The sequence below is a fragment of the Hydra vulgaris genome, chromosome 15, assembly GCF_038396675.1.
Source record: "Hydra vulgaris chromosome 15, alternate assembly HydraT2T_AEP".
NCBI classification, from domain to species: Eukaryota; Metazoa; Cnidaria; class Hydrozoa; order Anthoathecata; family Hydridae; genus Hydra; species Hydra vulgaris.
This window is the reverse complement of record NC_088934.1, coordinates 49,051,601-49,073,811: the sequence shown is the minus strand read 5'-3', so window position 1 is coordinate 49,073,811 and position 22,211 is coordinate 49,051,601. Positions and strand designations below refer to the sequence as shown.

General features: G+C 26.2%; 1 protein-coding gene across 2 annotated transcripts in view; it reads left to right on the top strand.

Annotated features, from left to right (window-relative positions):
* LOC101237034 (protein FAN) overlaps positions 1 to 22,211 on the top strand; it is a 109,429-nt gene that overhangs the window by 40,426 nt on the left and 46,792 nt on the right. For both annotated transcript variants that reach the window (XM_065820028.1, XM_065820027.1), the window contains 9 exons: positions 6,109 to 6,148; positions 10,562 to 10,612; positions 11,679 to 11,747; positions 12,337 to 12,381; positions 12,679 to 12,731; positions 14,012 to 14,052; positions 14,140 to 14,231; positions 19,534 to 19,605; positions 19,783 to 19,885. In XM_065820028.1, the coding sequence (XP_065676100.1) occupies positions 6,109 to 6,148; positions 10,562 to 10,612; positions 11,679 to 11,747; positions 12,337 to 12,381; positions 12,679 to 12,731; positions 14,012 to 14,052; positions 14,140 to 14,231; positions 19,534 to 19,605; positions 19,783 to 19,885 (566 nt within the window). The remainder of the gene's footprint in view (positions 1 to 6,108; positions 6,149 to 10,561; positions 10,613 to 11,678; positions 11,748 to 12,336; positions 12,382 to 12,678; positions 12,732 to 14,011; positions 14,053 to 14,139; positions 14,232 to 19,533; positions 19,606 to 19,782; positions 19,886 to 22,211) is intronic.

Here is a 22,211-nt window from a genome sequence, read left to right as displayed (position 1 = left end):
TCACATTTATTGAAATGTGATTCAGATAGAAGGAAAAAACTAAAGAATAGAGTTATAGAGCAAAGAAGCGGTAGACAGAAGAACTGAAAAGTTGTAGGTTGAGTCAGGAAAACATAAATGGAAAACATGATGGGATGGAGTTCCAAAGGCGCGTGGAAAAAGTAGATAAATAAAAGCTTTTACAGCATGCAGGGACAGTAAAAGAATGAGACTTTGCTGAATGACAAGAATGAGTTTTAGTTGATGGAACTAGAGATGATAGCTCTTTTAAGCAGCTACTGTGATATAGTAGGAAAGAAAAAGAGAAAAAAAAAAAAAAAAAAATCTTGCAAAATACTATTAAGGTTCTATAGTCAGAGGCACTAATTAGTTACTGAGCTCACACTGCATCAGAGATTTAAAAAGAACACAAACATACATAAAGTAACTTGCGGGTGAATAAACGTGGCGTTTACTCCGCCAGAGGTTTAGACAGAACATAAACATACATATAAAGTAGAATATAGGTGAGCTAACATAGTAATTAGGACACCTACAACTATGTAAAAGACACAAAAACACACAAATGAATTAAAAATATGTGTATATATCACTATAGACATGACAGATATAAAATAGTATTGATGATAGGAAGTACACTTCTTTCAGTTTTTTCTTAGAAAGCGAATCCTACAAAGCAACAGGACATGGAACAGGTTACACTGGGTTGCATTTTACCAGTAGCAGGGTAATCATAAAAACTATACACCTGATCTGACTGATAATTCAATACAGAGAACAAACCTGACAGTGATATTTAAAAAAAAAAAAAAAGCAGACATTAAACTTTGCAAAGTAAAATTTGTCATCAATGAACTTATGTGTCCTAAGATCACTTTTTTGCCTATCAACAATCTTTTTTCAAAATTAAATTTTCTAGTTCTAGTAAAGTGAGTTGGTAATTAAAATGATGAATTATGAGGAATTATGAATAATTAAATAAATAGTTGTTAAATTGACCCTTATTAACTAATTGTGGGTAAACTGACTAATAAATCTTTATAAATTCTTTATAATTTTTAAATCAATTACTATCAAGTCTTTTTTAATATATAATAATCCTCAAAAATTTATTGAGGCATGTTTGGTGTTAGGCTTATTTTCACACTATAAAACAGCTCAATCATTCAGCATACTAGTAACAATCCTGTACAGGCGTATAAGCATCAAAGCAAGCAAGGAAACAATGTAAGCTTGACTTAGATGCAAGCACCAAATAAATCAAGCAACAGCAACCACTACTGCAAACCATATCAAGTGTCAAAAGTGCCAGAAAGTTTTGGGTGAAGATTAAACAAATCAAATTAGTGTATAGAATTAGTGTTAAAATTTAAAATGCTAGGTTTGATTTTGTCAAATATGCATATCAAAGCAATAAGTAAAAAGCGCCAAGTTTTTATTGCACTAAAAATGCTGCCTAAGTGACAACTTAACTCAACATCCAGATCTTCTCAAGAAATTAACATCATTGGAGCAATAATTTTTTTTTTATCTGTTAGTTTTTTCTGTTTGTTTAAGTTTGTTATTGATTGTATTTTTAATTGTTATTAGTGGTTGCTTTTTATAGGTAAATATTCTTTTACTTATCTATTGACTTGCATTTTATGTATTATATAATTTATTCTCATCATATGTAACGGTAGATAAATAAACGTTTTTTAAATAACTAAAAATATTTGGTTTATATATATCTATCTGATCACCGCTCAAAATTCACTAAAACTTGAAAAAAATTTTAAAATCTTTTTCCTTTAAAAAAAATTAATCTAACTCATAACTATTTTATTCGACAGCATTTCTATTGAAAATATAATGTTATTATTTGTTGATATTTGTGAACTACATTATTTTTATAAAGTTGTATTCTCAAAAATTGTATGACACTATAATATGATAAAGTTTGTAATAAAGTAATATGTGATATATATTTTGCCACATAATATTATAAAAAATGTAAAATGTTTGCACTAAAATTATAATTCCTAAGAATTAATTTTAAAAAGAAAATTATTAAGACTTAAATATCCAGATGCACAAGTGAGGAATATTTGTAAAGTTGAAGATAAAAATTTAGAAGTTAAAGTAAGAAATTAATGATAAAGATCAACATGTACATGTAAAAAGTTGGTATTGAAGAAGATTGCATGAGAAAGTAGATGTAGAATTAAAAATGTTTAGGTAAAATATTTACATAATTACTGTGTATTTTTCTAATAAAATTGACAAATATTGTTAAATTTTGCTTTTTAAATTTAAAATTTAGAATTAAATTAAATTTTGAAAAAATCTGAATGATACTATTCACAAAAAATGAGTGAAGCTGTTCTCCAAAAAAAATTCAAAAAAATTTTAATCATTTAAGGACATTTTTCTTCTTTTAAGGTGATTTTGGATGTTACCAATTTGGTTGATAATTAATTTATAATAATAAATTTCAACTTATTGTTCTGCTAAAAAGTTAAGTTAAAAAGGATGTCATGGTCGTTTAATGTTATGTCATAACACCCCTCAAACATTTCTTTTGATATTAGTTTGATGGTGTGATGAGTTTTGATTGCATCTTTTATTATAAATATAATCATGTAGCCAAAACCTGGATGGCCCAAAACTTCACAAGTTTTTTATGTGTGTTACCAGTGGCCTTCAGGACAACAATTATAAAATCAAGTAAGTTGCCAGTCAATATGTAACTCTACCTTTAACTTTTAAAACTCCTACTAGCAACTGAGGAAAAAAAAGTTAGCAACAGTTTACTCTACTAATAAAAAATTAAGTATGATTTTAAAAGTTGTTTCATTAATTTCTTTTGCTGATTAATTCTGAGTTGGGTAGAGAGTTGAAAATGATGTCAAGGTTTGAAAAGAAAACCAACACTTTGCATTTTTTATATATTTTTTTGATAATATACCAGGTGAGTCGAAAAAAATGCGACAGTAAAACTTTATTTTGTGTTTCTGACAAAACTTTATAAATATTAAAAATCAAGTAAAATAATACTTTTTACTCAAAAAAATTTTTAATGAATTTTTATATGCAACCCCTGACAGGTCTTTTTAATGTAGTCTACTGAAATTCTATTCCATGCTTTGACCAGTATTTCAATATTGGGATGAGATTTGCTACAGGTATCATTTTTAAGTTTTGCCTTGATAGATTAGTCTAGTGAGTTTGGTAAAAATTTAAAAAGTATTTGCAAACTTCAAAATAAACTTCAAAGTATGTGAAATAATGGACTTACCGTGATTCGTATCATACAGGTCATGGTAAGTCTATTCACACCAATAGTTTCTGTACTTTTTTTTATACAATTGTTTTATTTCAACATTTTTCAGTGAGTGGTAGAAAAAATCTTTAAAATCTTTATTTTGAGTTAACAAATGTTCAATTCTTTATGTAACTATAAAAAACATTATATATAAATGTACATATAATAACATTATATAACTATAAATAACAAATAAATGCTATACATAAAATTGAAGAGATATTACCGCAAGGCAATTGATAAAAAACTTTAAAAACTTTAAACTATCAAAACTTATATATATATATATATATATATATATATATATATATATATATATATATATATATATATATATATATATATATATATATATATATATACTGATATATATATATATATATACTGATATATATATATATATATATATACATACATATATATATATATATATACATATATATAAATATACATATATATATATATATATATATATATAAATAACTATGTAACTGTTTAGAGACAAAGTTCTTCAAGTTTTATTCATCACAAAGTTCATTATTTGTACACGAAAATTAATAAATTAATCAAAAGTATTAAAAAAAGTTGATTTCCTTCTGGACAAAACAAGTGCAACTCGACAAAATGTTGACTAAGCTGTTTTTTGCTATCAATATTTCGTGGCGAATCCTTTGTTGTCAATCACAGCCTTGCATCTTCGAGGCATAGATTCGATCAGGTGATCAATGAAACTTTGTGGAATCGCTGCCCAGGCCTTTTGGATTTGTTCAAACAGTTGATCCTTATTACGAACACCTTCACGATTAATTCTGCGGTTGACGATCTCCCACAGGTTTTCGATAGGGTTGAGATTTGGAGATTGAGGCGGCCAATCCATCACCGATAGGTGGTTGTCTTGAAACCTCTGCTTGACTACTTTTGCAGTGTGTTTCGAATCGTTGTCTTGCTGAAAAACCTGTTTTATTGGCATATTCCATTCAGCATGAGGTAACATAACATCTTTCAGGATATTTTTATACATGAAACGGTCCATTATTCCATTGCTTCGATGTATTGGACCTAGACCGTTAGCAGAAAAACACCCCCAAACCATTACATTGCCTCCACCATGCTTCATGGTCTTATGGCAGTAACGTAAATCGAGGCGTTTTCCGGCCGGTCGACGTACACGGCAAATGCCATTGCTCCCAATGATGTTAAACTTTGATTCATCACTGAACAGGACAGTTCGCCATTTCTGCACATTCCAGTCAATATGAGATGTAGCAAACAGGAGTCTTTTCTTCTGATTTTTTAGTGAAATCAGCGATTTCTTTGCAGGGCATCGAGAAAACAATCCAGCTTCAACAGCACGTCGTCTGATTGTTCGGTCCGATACAGGCAACTCTAATTACTTTTGTATCTCGACTGATGATATCCAGGGATCCTTCTTGATGGATCTGACGATCATAGAATACTCTCTAGAAGTGGTGGAACGCAGTCTTCCACCTTTGTTATCTGCTGCCAACTTCCCTGTAGAACGATATTTGGAACATAGTCTTGATACAGTCCATTTTTTCACGCGATGTTTATCACAAATACTTTTTTGTGACATTCCACTTACGTAATCGCCAATAATTTTCTTTCTTAGTTCCAATCCAAGACTGTCGGGAGCCATTTTTGCACTTGAAGTCATAAAAATAATAAAAATAAATAATCACGCAACTCAAGACTTACCGTGTTACATTTACCTTGTGATGATAGAATAATGCTCTGTGGAACACAACGTCTTGGTTGGATGTGGACTGTATTGATGTAATGAAACACTTGTTGTATTTTACTTTTTGTATTGATGTTCTTCAATAAAACACTTTGATAAAACTCACTTCGATAAACTGTCTTGATAGTACTGACTGATTGACTTCCATATACTGACTGAATTACATGTCGATTTATATGTCTCTTATATAGTAAAATGAAGCTGTGTGAACCTGTTCTGGAAGATTCTAGATGCTTCTTTTTGATGCATCTGGAAGCCTCTGGATGCGTCTGAAAGCTTCTGGATGCGTCTGGATGCTTCTGAATGTTTCTAGATATTTTCGGATGCTACTGGATGCGTCCAGATGCTTCTTATGGAAACTTCTGGAAGCTTCTGCATGCTTCTGGAAACTTCTGGAAACTTCTGGATACTTCCTTTAATTATTAAAAAACTTCCGTGATGTTGACACGGACCAGACTTAAGAAAATGAAACAAACCAAAAAAGTTGCACTTGTTTTTTCCGCTGCAAAATGGCACTTGTCAACGAAATTCTGCCTTTCTGCTGTCACCTGTCAGCTGATTGCTCATGTCATGGCATGCTATAACTCCAGACTCCTGAACTGTTTGCTGTGGTAGTGTAGTTCGTTTTATTTTTAAGACATGTAAAATTAGGAACACTTTTTAGCATTGCTCGATGTTGGTTGCAAATGTTTTGTCCAATACTGTGTATATATATATATATATATATATATATATATATATATATATATATATATATATATATATATATATATGTATATATATATATATATATGTATATATATATATACATATCTATATATATATATATATATATATATATATATATATATATATATATATATATATATATATATATATATATATATATATATATATATATATATATAATGAAATCATAAATTTTTTAAGTTGTGTATACTAGCTGTAGACAAACAGATAAATAAAATAAATAGCTGTACACAAACCTAAATTTTATTTTAAATTTATTCATAAAATTTATAATAGTAATTTTTATTTGTTTCAGGATTGAGCAAAAGGATTTTCTTCAAATTGAATCTAATGTTGTAAGTTTCTTATTTATATTTTTCAATTTTGATGTGTATTTACTATTTAAAATGTGTATTTTTGATGTAAAATTTTACTTTGTTTTTGTTTCGTCATTTATCAAAAATGATAAAAAGCTTAACCTATTTAATCATCCTTTTAATAGTTTTTAATGAAAGATCAATAAATTTGCATCTGTACTTACAAAAACTGCATCTTTAAAATTTAAACTTTCAAGTTTTGTGTTTAAGTTAAGCATTTTTCATGCTGCCATTTTCTTGTTTACAGTGATGCCAAGTCCCACAAAGGACAACACATTTGAAAGTCACATAAAATTACTTTTTCCTAGTTTTTGGTATCCAGGAGCTCTAAAAATATAAAAAAGCTTAAGGACAACTAATGGGAAAAATAACTTTTAGGTTAGAGGAACAATCAATTTTTGAACCCAGTCCTAAGGTATAATCGTGGCAAGGGACTCCTGGCTCAAAAACAATAAGTTCCAAATTATTAAATCTCATAATTTTTTCTTTATAACAGACGATAATGTTTAGAGCTTCTGGACGCCAGAAACCATGAAAAAATAGAGATATAACATCCTATTGGGGCTCATCATCTCTTTTTGTTTATATATGACATTAAAGAAGAGGTAAAGTAGTGTTAAACCAGATGTCTATATTAGCTTTAAACTGTTTGCAGATCAAGAATAAATATTTTTATTGTGATACAATCAATAGAAAGTTTTTATGTTTTTAAAAATATCTCAAATAAATTATATTTATATCATATTTAGTAATTATTTTAACTTAATTTAATCTTTAGTATCTTGATTACTGTTGAATTCAATGTTTACATAGTTCAATTTTGCTTCTTTTTTAACTAGTTACTTAAACACTAATGGGTGACATGTCTGCAAAAGAACATGGAATTTAGTTCTGACTATTGCTTTATAAGATCTTTATTTTATTGCTGGACGGTATTTTCATGTTTTCATTTTTTCGTGGTCAAACTTTTGTGTTCTAGGGTCACTCCATGTTAAATCATCAGAAAAAGAGATAAGAAAAAAATTATTACCCGTACACCTCAGAATTGTTTTATTTATACATCATTTGCGGTCCATTTTTTTTTTAATTATTCACCTCCCCAAGGCCGTGGAGGCCACTACAGTCGAGGAGGCTACTTTTTGTGGTTACAACCCTCTCTCAACTCTATAACTCCGAAACACGAACCTTGACAAACAAGGCCGCTGTGCGGAGAAACAAGTTGAGCGCGGTACTACCAGGGACGTGGTGGGGATCGAACTCAAAACTTCTCGCTTATGAGGCGAGCGCTCTACCACTACACCACTACCGCATGTTATAAATAAATGACAACTGCAAAAAATATACATGAGTTGTTGAAATATAGTCAGTTGAAATAATGCTGATTCAGTATTTTTGTGGTTATTTGAAGAGGCAACAAAGCAACTTTGACAGAATATCTTTATAATGGTTTGGAGGGTTTCCTAAAGTTTGGAAGCCAAATAAACTTTTGCTCCAGGAATTTAAATATACTACTCTTAGGACTTGATAGTCTGCCTTGTTTATCCAATTTGATTCGTAATTGTTGACTTGTAAATTATTGGTTTTTAGAGCTAAAATGGAGGCTGTCACTCAATACTACTAGCAATATTGTTGATTGTATATCATTTCTTTATTTTAAGTCTCCTGAAAAAAAGTTAGCTTTTTGAATTATCTCTATAATATTTGATCAAAATACTCAAAAATAACATCATTTCAGGATTTTAAAAATATAAGTTTTGTAACAAAGGAGAATGTTTTTTAAAACACTTTTTTTAATTTAAACTTCAACATAGTGATATGTAATAACTAGTTTAGGACATAATTAGTAATGAGAATACAAAGGGGGACTGGTAGGTACGACTCCCCCCCCCCCCAAATCCCACCAAAATTGTAAATAAAATGAAAAGTAGATATTAAGTTACAAAAAATATGCAAATAAAATTAAAACAACATAATTTTAAACATTTATTTTTTTATTAACTTTTTTTGCAACCAACTGCTAATATTCTTTAAATCTAAATAAGAAATGTTGTATGTACAACCTGATACTGTTATGGGTGCAGAAATTATGCATATAAATTTGGAGTTAAACACCCAGCACTCATCATTACTTATTGGTTAAATAAATTTTTTAACTGGTCAAAGTGAATGAAATAATGAAATTTGAATTTGATATCAAGTTCACTTACATCTTCAGCAATCCTTATCCACCAAAGTTTTCAGAGTTTAAAAAACTGACCTTGACATTAGAATAGTTGTTTTTAAATGCAACATGTAATTCATAAAGATTGAACAAAATACAAAATACTCAGACACCTCATAGTAGTTTAATATCTCTTTATATGCTTCTGTTGCAACTATTTCTGGTTCAACTGTTTCTGGTGCATCTGTTTCTGATGCAGCTATTTAAACTTGCACTTAATGGCAATTAGAGTCAGTCTCAGAATTTTTTTTTTTAATTTCAGTTTATATATCGTTAAATTTTTATTTTGTTGCAGGTATTTTGCTGTGTTTTGGAATACTTTTGAATTTGAATAGCGAAATCCCGAGCATTTCTATAGAGGTGTTAAACCTAACCTTTTTCTCACTTTGATTAAACTAAAGTTTTTATTGTTTTTTGGTAACATTTTTTTGTTGTTGTTGTTAATTCACCTCCCCAAGGCCAGAAGGCCTTGACGAACAAGGCCACTGCGCGGAGAATAAAGTTGAAACATTTGCTGCATTTTTTTAAATCATTACCTTAAAAAAGATTAAATTAAATTGAAAACCTAATCATAAATCTCAATAAAATATATTTCTTTTCATTGACATATTAATTTTTACTCTAGCTATAATAAAATGTTAGCCTTTTAAAAAACTTTTTTTATTTACTTGTGTTTACCAAAAGGGTTGCAATACTTTATAATTTTTCTTTAAAAATACTTTCTTTAGAATTGCTTATGATAACAGCATATAATTCTAATTGAATTTTTCTTTTAAGTTTTCTCTCCACATTATTTCTTTTTGCTGTTCAAAAGAAAAAAATTTGAGTTCAATAAAAATCTTGATTTCTAGAAAAATTTTGTGTCAATGAATGTTGAGAGTTTTTCTCATGTCAAATTTCTTCGTATTCTCTATATATTTATTATTTATGACATCATAACCAAAGAAAACGATTCAACTGTAAAATTCTTGTATATGTTTTAAGATTTTTTTTAATTTAATTTTTTTCAGTAGACCTAAGATAAAGTAATGGTATTCAATCAAAATTTTTGCCAGGGATTTTTAGCTAAATTTTTTGCAGTTACCATTTATTTAATATGGACTGCAAATGATGAAAAAATAAAGCAATTCTGAAAAGTAAGGGTGACATGGTCTGGATGATTACATATGGAATGAATCTCTAGTTGGATTTTTATATTTTCACTGCATATAAATAATAAATAAATACACAGGTTTATCTACAGCTACTGTGCTTTGGCAGAATAATGGGTAAGTTGGCAAAACACTTGCTCAGCTGTGCAACAAATTATAGAAAATTTTTTATTTGTAAGTGTTTTCTGGAGGAATAGTTCACCATTCACAATTAAATAGGATTTTTGTTTTTTCTAATAAATAGTTTTTTTCATTCCGGATGATATCTGGAAGTTTATTCCAAAGTTAACCATAGTGGGATAATGCTCGATTACCAAAATGATTACTGCCTTTTTGTTTCCCTTATTTTTAATGTTTTTTCTGACATGGAGTAGTGAATTAAATTGCATAATGATGTTGGACCTTCTAGGATAATAGATTTGTGTATTACTAAAAAGACCTTAAAATAGATTCTTACTCTAATTTTCAACTGATGCAAAATGTTAAATTCCTGATCATTTACTTGATATTCTATTCTAGTTTTAAATACTAGTGTTGCTGCACAATTTTGAACAGACTGCAGTTTTTTTAACAGTGTCTTTTCAATTCCAAAGTAGAAGGAGTTGCAATAATCTAGCTGTTCAAATATTAGTGAACATACTATGGTGCATAAATCATTGTGATAAAAATTGTTTTATTTTGGATATTTAGCGCACTATAATGTAGCAGTTTTTAACAATCTTATTTATTTGTGTTTTTAAAGATAATTCATTGTCATTTATCACACCTAAACATTTCGCTGAATGAACAAATCTAGTGCATTCCTTGTTAAAAAAAGTATCTTTTATAATAATATCTTTTTGAATGCTAGATGGCGTAATTAATATTTTTTTTTTCAATTAGTTAATACATTAAAAAGCTATTTCATAGATATAAACAATAATAGAAATAAAACTTTTATTTATTATTTATGCATAATAACTAATTTAACTTGTTGCTTAAAGTTTTATGTTTTTTAATTGTTTACTTAAATTTTTTTAGTGTATTCAATTGAAAGAAAGTAATATACTTGCACCTTACAAATATATTAGAGTAAGTTTTTTATTACTCATAAAATACTGTGTATTAAAGTCTGCAATCTATTATTATTCTTTATTATGCTAAATTAAAGTTTACCTGTTTGAACCCAAACCCTCCTTCTCAATAATTGTTTATTTAAAGTATAAATAGATGTTTAGATTAAGCCCTGTGACATCATACTGAGATGAGCCTGCTGCCATGGGCTTCAGTACATACATCACCTATCTTTTAGCCTTCTGCCGCAAATAAGTGTCGCTAAATTGACTTCGGGCCAAACCCTTAGTCAATTGCTTCTGCTGGGGCATAAATTTTTTTTTATTTTCTTTTCTGGAAAAGCTGTATGCTATAAAGGTAGGCAAAAAGAGTAAGCAATTGCTTATCCATATACTCTACAGTAGATCTGTATTTTAGAGGACCCAGGATTTATTAAATAATATAAAACTTAAATATTTTTTTATTTTTAATTTATATTTAAATAAAATAAATTAAATTTAAAATATTAACAAGCATTGAAAATATTTAATATTTCTTTTTCTATCCACACTATAAATTGCTGATAGCTTTTCTAAAATTATCAGCAATTTGATGTGTGGATAGAAATTAATTTTTAAAATACCTAAATATCATCAAAAAAAGAATTTTTAACATTTTAATGTTTTTTAAACACAGGATAAATCAACTAGGTAAAAGATAAATCAACCTTTTCTAACCCATTTCATCCTCTCCCTGAAAAACATTAACAATAACCTTCATAAAACTACCTCTGTCCATAAAAATGTGATCAAAAGGTGACTGGGGGTTAAGAAAATGCTGATTTATTACATTAAGAATGAAACTAGATATTTCTTGAAAAAAAACAAAATCTTTAGTAATTATGCCATCAGTACTGTCAAGATTGTTGACCTGAAAAATTACCATATTATCAAAGTTGCTTTTTTTAAACAATTTCCAAAAAGAGTTGGTTGTTTGCATTTTATCAAATTTTTTTTTTAGTTTTAAATATAAAATAGGCCAGTTAACATTAATTAAAATTTTATTAATTTAAATTTTTTCATTAATTAAATAATTTGGTTTTTAGGAGCCTGCGAGTTATTTCTTTTCATTAAATTTTGTGAATATGAACTCTGTCCTACCCAAAATTGAACAGGTATGCATTTTGTTAATAAATTTTATTCTAAGAATGAAAATAAATAATAACATAAAAAAAATAAAAAGTGTAATTTAGTTACAAATTTTATTATAAATGTTTATACTATGATGAAAAATAGCACCAATACCTTTAAGCTAAGATATTATTATTTTAGCAATGAAATGACTTTAAAAAACTATGAATATAGAAGAATTATAGTCTAAGAAAAGGGCTATGAAATGCTGCAACATATTTTTATGGCATTGGTGGTCCATTTTTATTTAGGCTACATAATTAGTGAAACAGTCATTATTCTTTTAAAAAATATCACTCTAAAAAATATATCCAATAAAATAAAATCAATAAAATCAATAAAGACCATTGAATTTTTTTATAACAATGCAAATAAAGAAAAGCAAATAAAAGAAAGAATTTTTAAATCATAAAGAAAATTAGTTTAATAGTTTTAGTTTATTTTGTATTAATATAAAATAGATTTGAGCAATAAAAGTTGCATATTTTAATTATTATAAGTAATCAAATTAATTTTAAAATTATAAAACAAAATGTAAGCACGATCTTGATTAGTTTTAGTTTTTCTTTATAGCTAATACGTGCGCATACATTGAATATACATACAGCTGATGAAATGGTATTTGCTAGATTTTGTATTATCTATTTTTTATTTTTTATTTTGATCAAGATTTTTTGCTTATTATTTAAATTTATTGGAATTTTCTGATGATAATAACAGAAGCATAATGTTAATTAAAACATGTACAAACATTATAATTTGCTTTTATGAAAATTTACTTATTAGATTTGCTTGGTTGCACAATTTTTTATATAATTAGATTTGGTTTATTCTACAATTTTTTGAATATTATATTTGCTTGATCATAAAATTTTTTGTGAGAATTGCTTGATTTTACAATTTTTTGTATATTAGATAAAAACAATTGTTGAAGCAAGACAAGCAATGATGAAGTTTGATAAAAGTTGGTATGACATTTTTTTTTCACAAAAGCTTTTGTAACAGCTGTCATTGTAAAGCCATAATACTAAATTAGTCATGCATTAGTTATATTTATATTTCAGTATGTATAAATTTAGATATATATTTACATATTGCCATAGTTACACCTGTATTATATTTTTTATCCATATATTTATTTGAAATTTTCACAAATGTTGAAATTTTCTTTACTATTAAAAACAAAAAAAAATTGTACTTAAAATTATAATTTTATAAGTTACTGGTCAAATAAGATATTTTAGTAATAAGAAATCATATTAATTGTTTTTTTTATTAATTATGGTTTTAACAAGATTGGTTTAAAATTGGCAAAATATCTTTAATGTTGTTCTACTTTTTTACTTTTTATTCATATAGGAATTATTAAAATTTAACTTTAGACATCAATTTTGTTGAACTTTTCTTATCTATTTTTAACTGTTGCAGTTAAAATGCGACCTTGTTTGTTTTTCTTGTAAAGGTGAAAAACAGTAACAAAAAAAAAAGGCACTATTTTTAGTTCTACATTTTTAATTATAAATAATCAATCAAACATCTAATAACTAGTCATTATATTCTTATATGATTTTAAATTAATTTTCTGAAATAACTAACAAATAATAAATTTATGTTTAATTTATTATAAAATGTAATTAGAAATTTTTTATTGAAATAAATGCAGTAGTTGATGTTCAGGGTTTAATCCATCCTACACCTTATCCACTCTACATCTACTTCCTACACCTCAAAGATACTTCTAGAATTACTAAGACCAAAATGTTTCTATACTCAGTAGACTTGTTTCTATACACAGTAGACTTGTTTTTATACACAGTAGATGTTTCTATATGCAGGAGACTTGTTTGTATACACGATAGACTTGTTTCTATATAAATAAGACTTATTTCTATACACAGTAGACTTGTTTGTTTACACAGTAGACTTGTTTAACAAGTTTTGTGCTTTAATGTTTAGGTAAGAGAAAAAGTTTCAAATTAAAAAAAAGAGAATTAAGTTGCCAACTATAGTGACCCCCTCTAAATTAATAATGATAGTAAAAATTGTTTTATAATGCTTTCTACATTTTTATAAGGTATAAGAACACTATGTTATTTCTATATTTCAATTACATGCTATGATTTAATAATTTGTAATGCTTTTAAATATGAATTGTTCTAAATGTTGTGTTAAACTTTTTGTTTTAAATGTTGTGTTGTTAACTTATATTATGAGTTTAATATATAAGTTGTTATATTTCTCTATTTAGGGTGGAAGATTTATATGAAAATATTATTTATGAAACAACAGGTATTAAGTTTTTTGGTTGTTGAAGAAATTAGTTATAAATTTGAAAATTTGAAGTTTTTGTTTGAATGTACTTCTTTGAAATTTAAGCCTCAAAAATAACGCCACTTGTTTGTAACCCTGGCAAGCTTCTTCTTACATCAAAGCAGTTGTACTACCAGCCGTTTAATAATGTTGAACCGGTAAAAATTTTTATTTTACTCCAAAAGATATTTCTCTATAAGATATTTTGTTAGTGTGTTAGAGTTAAAGACTTAATTTTAACTTCCTCAAATTCCTCTTTTTTTGACAACAATACCTATATATATATATATATATATATATATATATATATATATATATATATATATATATATATATATATATATATATATATATATATATATATATATATATATATATATATTCATATATATACATACATATATTTATATATTTATATATATATATATATATATATATATATATATATATATATATATATATATATATATATATATATATATATATATATATATATATATATGAGTTTATATATATATATATATATATATATATATATATATATATATATATATATATTCATATATATACATACATATATTTATATATTTATATATATATATATATATATATATATATATATATATATATATATATATATATATATATACACACACACATATATATAGAGTGTGGAAAATAAGAAATTGAAGCAAGCGGTCAATTCCACCGGTTAACACATAGAATTGACGGTCAATTGTTTTTTTTGGACAGTCATAAGTTTTGTTATTTTCTTTGTTTAAATTTTCATTTTGTTGATAGTTCTTCATGACTGAAACTCATACATTTTTTAAATTTCAACTTGCAAATAACAACTGTTCAAATTAGGTGGTAATGTTAATAGGGGTTGAAATAACTTTAGCACTCACATGCTCATGCACACAGATTTTCATTTAATTAAAGAAGAAGTTTGATAATATTCAAGTAACTTAATGTCGAATTTTTTTTAAATAAAAAAACAAAATTTATAACATATTAAAAAATTTAAACTGAATTCTTAATCCTAAAAGAAATCATTTTATAAAATGCTACTGAAAAATGAAAGGGTTGTTTGTCTTTTATTATTTGCTTCCATTAAAATGGGTTGATGTTTGATGATGTTCTATTACAATTTTATAATAGAAAAAAAGTGCACTCAAGCAATCGATAATTTTAAGTTTATTTAAAAATAAGTTCAATGCAATGAACTTACATTTGTGAGAAAAAGCTACAAAAAAAAATTAATGAAAAAATTAAATAAAAAAAAACAACAAAGTACAGTTAAAAGAGAAAATGTTTTTAGTTACATACAAAAAATTTAAATAATAACTTTATATCTCACTTTTCAATGAGCAGAGATAAATCATTTAAATCATTTTCAAAACTGCTAATGTTAAATATTAACATTAGCAATTTTGAAAATGATTTTAATGTGTTAAAATCATTTTCAAAACTGCTAATCTAAAATAATTAAAAATTATTATCATGAGTTTTTAATAGAGTTATTAAATCTTGTTTGCAGATAATTTGTAAAATCAAAACTTAATTGAAGTCCATTGTTTCAAAAATTGAGAGATTCAAACTCTTTATTGAAAAAGATAGAAATCTAACTGTGTTAGTAAGAATTAAAAAAATGTTTGTTATCTTTATTTACTTTTACAAACTTATTGAGATTCAAAAATTTCATTGCCGGATAATTATTTTTTTGTTTGTTTGTCTCAAAACAATAAAAATGTGATTTAGCGTCTTTTAGAAAATGATCTTTGATTCTAATAAGACAATGGTTTTATGAAATACAAATATAAATATTACATATTACATCCTATTGTAAATAATTTTAATTTTATCTCTAAATCATTCAGTCCATTTATTGCATTTGCAAAAAAAACTTACAAGAAAATTAATAAAAAGATTTAAAGAAAAAATAAAATGAAAAAGTTACAGGGCTTGTGAGGAAGAAAATTGCCAAGTGTGTTATATCACGCTTGTAAAATTATAATATGTGTCATCAAGCGCAATTATGTGCGCTCAGGGTCAGGGCCGTGAAAGCGACCATGAAATTTGAAAATTGCGAAAGACTGTGTTTATAAAAAGCTTTCTATTTGTTATACGACTTTCAATTGTCAATGTTTGAAGTAGTATCTACAACTGCGCATTTATATTACTTCAACAATACAGTTTTTTGTACTTCCCAACTTATTGTTTTTTATTTGCTCCAGATTGCTGTTTTTTTTTTAGCTATTAATGGTAAAAAAAATGTAATTAAACAAAAACCCAAGTGCTTAATAAGTTCTTATAATAGTATTGAAGAATAAATTTGTGGCTAAAATTTTTTACTTTTGTTGTTTTGATATATATTTAAAACGCTGTTAGCTTAATATTTACGATTAACGGTTTTTATATTTCTTGATATTTTTTTAATAATTAATTTTTTTCGTAAATTAATTAATAATTATTAAATATACTTTTTTATAATTTCTTATTTAAATAACGCTTTTTTTTATCGTCAAAAAATAAACCTATACTATATACAAAAATGAATTTAAAAAAATCTCCATTATGAAAATTTATTTTTATTATAAACAATGTGTGGAATATTATTAACAATAAATCAAATAAATCTTACTTGACGTTTTTACAAAATTAAAAATATTCAGAAGCTTTAACTTTCTTATAGTTATTTCCTAATTTTCTATTCCCATTTCATTTGCACATTTTTTATTCACATTGTGTTTCCACACGCACTTGGTTAAAATAGTTAACATTATACTATAGAAATTAGCTGTAGCAACTTCAAACTGTTCATTCATTATGTTAGTGCAAAACGGAAAAATGCTGACAAAACAGCAAAACAGAAACTTGCAGAAAGTGAGTGACGTAATGCTTATATTTTATATAAGTACTTTGTATAAGGATATAAGTATAAGGAAGACAGAGTTTTACTGTTAAATCAACAAGTTTTATTATTACCTAAAAAATTTAATTACAAATAATTTATAAAAAAACCATATAAAAGCTTATTATTTTTTCTGTCCCAAACTTTTGAACAAGCATGATTTTATTCTCTTGTATAAGCTGAGTGAGCGTTGTTTATTGCGCCAGAAGGTTTAAAAATACCGTTTACGGGCGTGTTTCACAAGCGCGGTGCGATTGCGCCTGCTACATCACAAGCCCTGCAGTTAAGAGATTGTCCATAAATTACACAACACTAAATTTAATTAATAGACAAAACAAAAAAGATAAAAAGTTTTCCCTTGCAAAGTCTTTAATTAAACCAAAAATAAAAATATCCCTTTAAGTTTGGTTAAAATTGCTGTGCAAAAGAGCAAATAATCTCCTACTTCTATTTTTTGAATAAGTTTAGCGTTGCATAATTTATGAATGATCCTAAAAGAAAAAATAATCTTAAATACAGCAATTATAATATCTTTTTATATTATTTTAAAAATAAAAATTTGAATATTTTTATTAAAATAATAATAAAATAAGAACTTCAATGATTTATGAAAAACGGGTATTTTCATGAAAAAGAGGCTTTTAACCACCAGTAAAATAAAAGTAATCTAAATAAGTAAAGCAAGCTTTAAAAAAAAAAGTGTATGTCATAAATGATTCATAAATGAGGCAAATTACAGGGTTATTCATTCTTATATCCATGTCTATTCATTTTTATATGCATGTCTATTCATTCTTATATGTCCATTTGCACATTTTTATATGTGATTTTATTCATTCTTATATGCGTATTTATTCATTTTTATATGTGATTTTATTCAATCTTATATGCGTATTTATTCATTTTTATATGTGATTTTATTCAATCTTATATGCGTATTTATTCATTTTTATATGTGATTTTATTCAATCTTATATGCGTATTTATTCATTTTTATATGTGATTTTATTCAATCTTATATGCGTATTTATTCATTTTTATATGTGATTTTATTCAATCTTATATGCGTATTTATTCATTTTTATATGTGATTTTATTCATTCTTATATGCGTATTTATTCATTTTTATATGTGATTTTATTCATTCTTATATGCGTATTTATTCATTTTTATATGTGATTTTATTCATTCTTATATGCATATTTATTCATTTTTATATGTGATTTTATTCATTCTTATATGCGTATTTATTCATTTTTATATGTGATTTTATTCAATCTTATATGCGTATTTATTCATTTTTATATGTGATTTTATTCAATCTTATATGCGTATTTATTCATTTTTATATGTGATTTTATTCATTCTTATATGTGATTTTATTCAATCTTATATGCGTATTTATTCATTTTTATATGTGATTTTATTCAATCTTATATGCGTATTTATTCATTTTTATATGTGATTTTATTCAATCTTATATGCGTATTTATTCATTTTTATATGTGATTTTATTCAATCTTATATGCGTATTTATTCATTTTTATATGTGATTTTATTCAATCTTATATGCGTATTTATTCATTTTTATATGTGATTTTATTCAATCTTATATGCGTATTTATTCATTTTTATATGTGATTTTATTCATTCTTATATGCGTATTTATTCATTTTTATATGTGATTTTATTCAATCTTATATGCGTATTTATTCATTTTTATATGTGATTTTATTCAATCTTATATGCGTATTTATTCATTTTTATATGTGATTTTATTCATTCTTAAATGTGTTTTTAAAATGCACAGTTTTTTCAAAACAAATTTTTCTTGTTTCCTGGTAAAAGGAGGCTAAAAATACTTAAGATAAAGACTTTTTAAAAAATAGCATTGCCAATCATAAATCGAGGAAAAATGTTACAAAAGAGCACATTGATATGCTTAAGGATTTAGTTGAAAGAAATGAATCTAAAACAAGCATTTCCACTTCTCTAAATTGATGATGGAAGCGTTGGTGCTTGTTATGGACAATTGTAAATTCCACTCGAGCCTTTCTGTTAGGCATACACTAGCCTCTCAATGCATAGCTATTAAGTATCTGCCAGCATACTTTCCACAGCTTAATCCACCTTAATTCTCTAGAAGAAACTTTTTTTTTTCTTTAAAGCATACTTACAAACAGGGAGAAAGGCCACGAAATAGGGATGGGGTAATCAGGAAACTTAAAAATATTATGGGTCCTATAGAGTTTATATGTAATTTAATTCCATTTTACAACCATATACCTAGTTACATAAATCCAGCGCTGGCTCGGCAACCATTTTTTAAATAAATAGCAATGGCAACATTTAGTTAAGTGCAGCAGACTATTTTAAAAAAAGCTGTTTTTATGAACCACCCTAATATATATATATATATATATATATATATATATATATATATATATATATATATATATATATATATATATATATATATATATATATATATATATATATATATATATATATATATATATATATATATATATATTGTATGTGTGTAGAATCCAGTAATGAAAATAAAGCTAAGCAGCATACACAATATTATTAAACGAAGGTATCTGCAGCAACAAGTGGTGAGTAATATTTATATTTTTTTCATTGTTGAAATTGTAATATGAATGCTGCACTTTGAAAACTTTGTTCCTTAGTGCAGTAAGTTGAGTTAGTTTGTAAGTTACTTTGGTGTTATTATAAGATGTTTGTTTCCAGTGTTGATTTTAGGTGAAATTATACAAAAATTTTTTTTTTAGGGTTTAGAAATTGTATTAAAAAAAGAATATAATGATGTATACTTTGTGTTCCAAAATCAAGAAAGTAGAGATTGTATGTTTCTTCAGTTATCAGTGCAAGAGGGTGAGTGATGAAATAATTTTCTTAAAAATATTTGTTGAAAAAGAGTTTTTACTTTTAAGTAATAAAAACATCAAAAAAAGAATAAATGGCGAGATTATTTCACAATAAGTTTTCACTAAAGTTTGAAATGAATTTTTATTTTGTTTCCAGTTTTCATTTTATTTCTTTTAATACTACAACTTTAAAGTATTTTTTCACAGCAATTAATTGTGTCAGTTTTCATAACAACAGTAATTCCTTTTTAATTTTTTATTTCTTATTGCAATCATTGTTAGTTACTGTTAACTTTTTATAGTTAGTAATGCGGTAGTGGTGTAGTGGTAAAGCGCTCGCTTCATAAGCGAGAGGTTCCGAGTTCGATCCCCACCACGTCCCTGGTAGTACCGCGCTCAACTTGTTTCAACTTGTTTCTCCGCACAGCGGCCTTGTTCGTCGAGGTTCATGTTTCGGAGTTATAGAGTTGAGAGAGGGTTATAACCACTATTAAGTAGCCTCCTCATCTGTAGTGGCCTTCTTGGCCTTAAGGAGGTGAATAACAAAAAAAAAAAAAAAAAGTTAAAAGTTAAAATTAAGTAAAAGATAATAAATTTATGTTTAGCACTGCAGCAAAAAATCTTTTTTAATTAAATTTTTTCTTGTTACTAAAACTTACTGCCATTAGGTTCTCTGTGGAGTTGTGTTCTATAAACTGTGGAGTTGTGTTCTATAAACTGTGGAGTTGTGTTCTATAAACTGTGGAGTTGTGTTCTATAAACTGTGGAGTTGTGTTTTATAAACTGTGGAGTTGTGTTCTATGAACTGTGGAGTTGTGTTTTAAAAACTGTGGAGTTGTGTTCTATAAACTGTGGAGTTGTGTTCTATAAACTGTGGAGTTGTGTTCTATAAATTTTGTGCCCAAAAGATTTTATTAATAGAACATTAGTTTTATTCTGTGGTATTTTTTAAATAATATATTGTTTAAAATTTTTATTAAATTGTATCCATATATTGTCAATCAGTCATTTTTCAAACAAGGATCATCATTGTCTTTCAAGAATTTTGGTTGTGCAAAAATAGTATTGATTGAAACTGGAAGTTTTTGCTAAAAATCATGAGTAACTCTGTGCAAAGTGTTTTAAAAATTACAAGTGCCAGTAACAGTGTTTCAAAACAAAAAGGAATGATATAATGCTTGTATTTCTTGAAATAATTCACTGAACAACAATAAATTGTGTTGTTTACTGATGAGAAGTTGTTTACTATAAATTATCAAGTTTATACTATTTATGTGTTTCCCATCAAACTTTTTTGATAGTTTGATCTAATATTATCGGAGACAGAAAGCACACTTTTCTTTATGGCAGTTGCATAAATTAATAAAAACAATATCTGAAAATTATTTAGATTTATGTTTTACTCTCTGCTGTCTTGGGTAACATTTATTGACTTTTCAACAGGGGGGAGTTTAAGTTCACAAAACTTGCACTTTTTTTGAATTAGTGTAATTAACTTTCTTGTAACTTTATTATGTTTAGAAAATGACTTCCATCCAGCCCATATTCTTTTTTTTTTCTTTTTTTTTTAAAAAAAACTTCTATTAAGCAAGCACTAATTTAAGACTAAAATCAACCATTAAGTTGGTATAACAAGCAACCTTTAAGTTTGTTTGACATTAAGTCGCAACCACTAATTTAGTTAGGAGCAGACAAAAAACAGTGAAAAAAGCTAAAGAGCAAGTAATGGAAAGACAAAGAAGACAAAACTGTAAATAGAAGTAAGTTTATGGAGAAGACCAGCATGCCACACCTCATTTAAAACTTTTGATATATCAAGAGCAATATCCATTGCTTCATGGCTTCACAGCTTTTATCTAGTGCACAATAGAACTTATTAACACAAACATTAATAACAAAAAATCTGTATTGATTGTCAGTAATTTGTTAAACAGTGAGTTGTTAGTCAGTGAGTTTTTAGACAGTTATTATACAAGATAAGATATTTGAAAAAATCTTATTCAAGTCTTCAAAGGCTGTAATAAAAAGACATTTAGAGCAATAATTAGAAAGAGTTTATGAAAATTTTGCTTTATTCTTGTTAGGGATTGGTAGGGGTAATAAGATCAGATCCATTATATGAGGTGCAATTGTAAATTTTCAAAAAGATTTTTTTCCAAAAGTCCCTAGAATCTAACTTCTGAAATAAAATACAAGATTTTTGATCTAAAAATGGTTGTCAGATAGTACCTTTTTGCATCAATTTCTTGAAATAATAAAAAAAATATTTGTTCACTAGAGAGTTGTTGTTGTAAAAGATGGAAAATTGATTACAATTAAAAAGAGATTGCCCC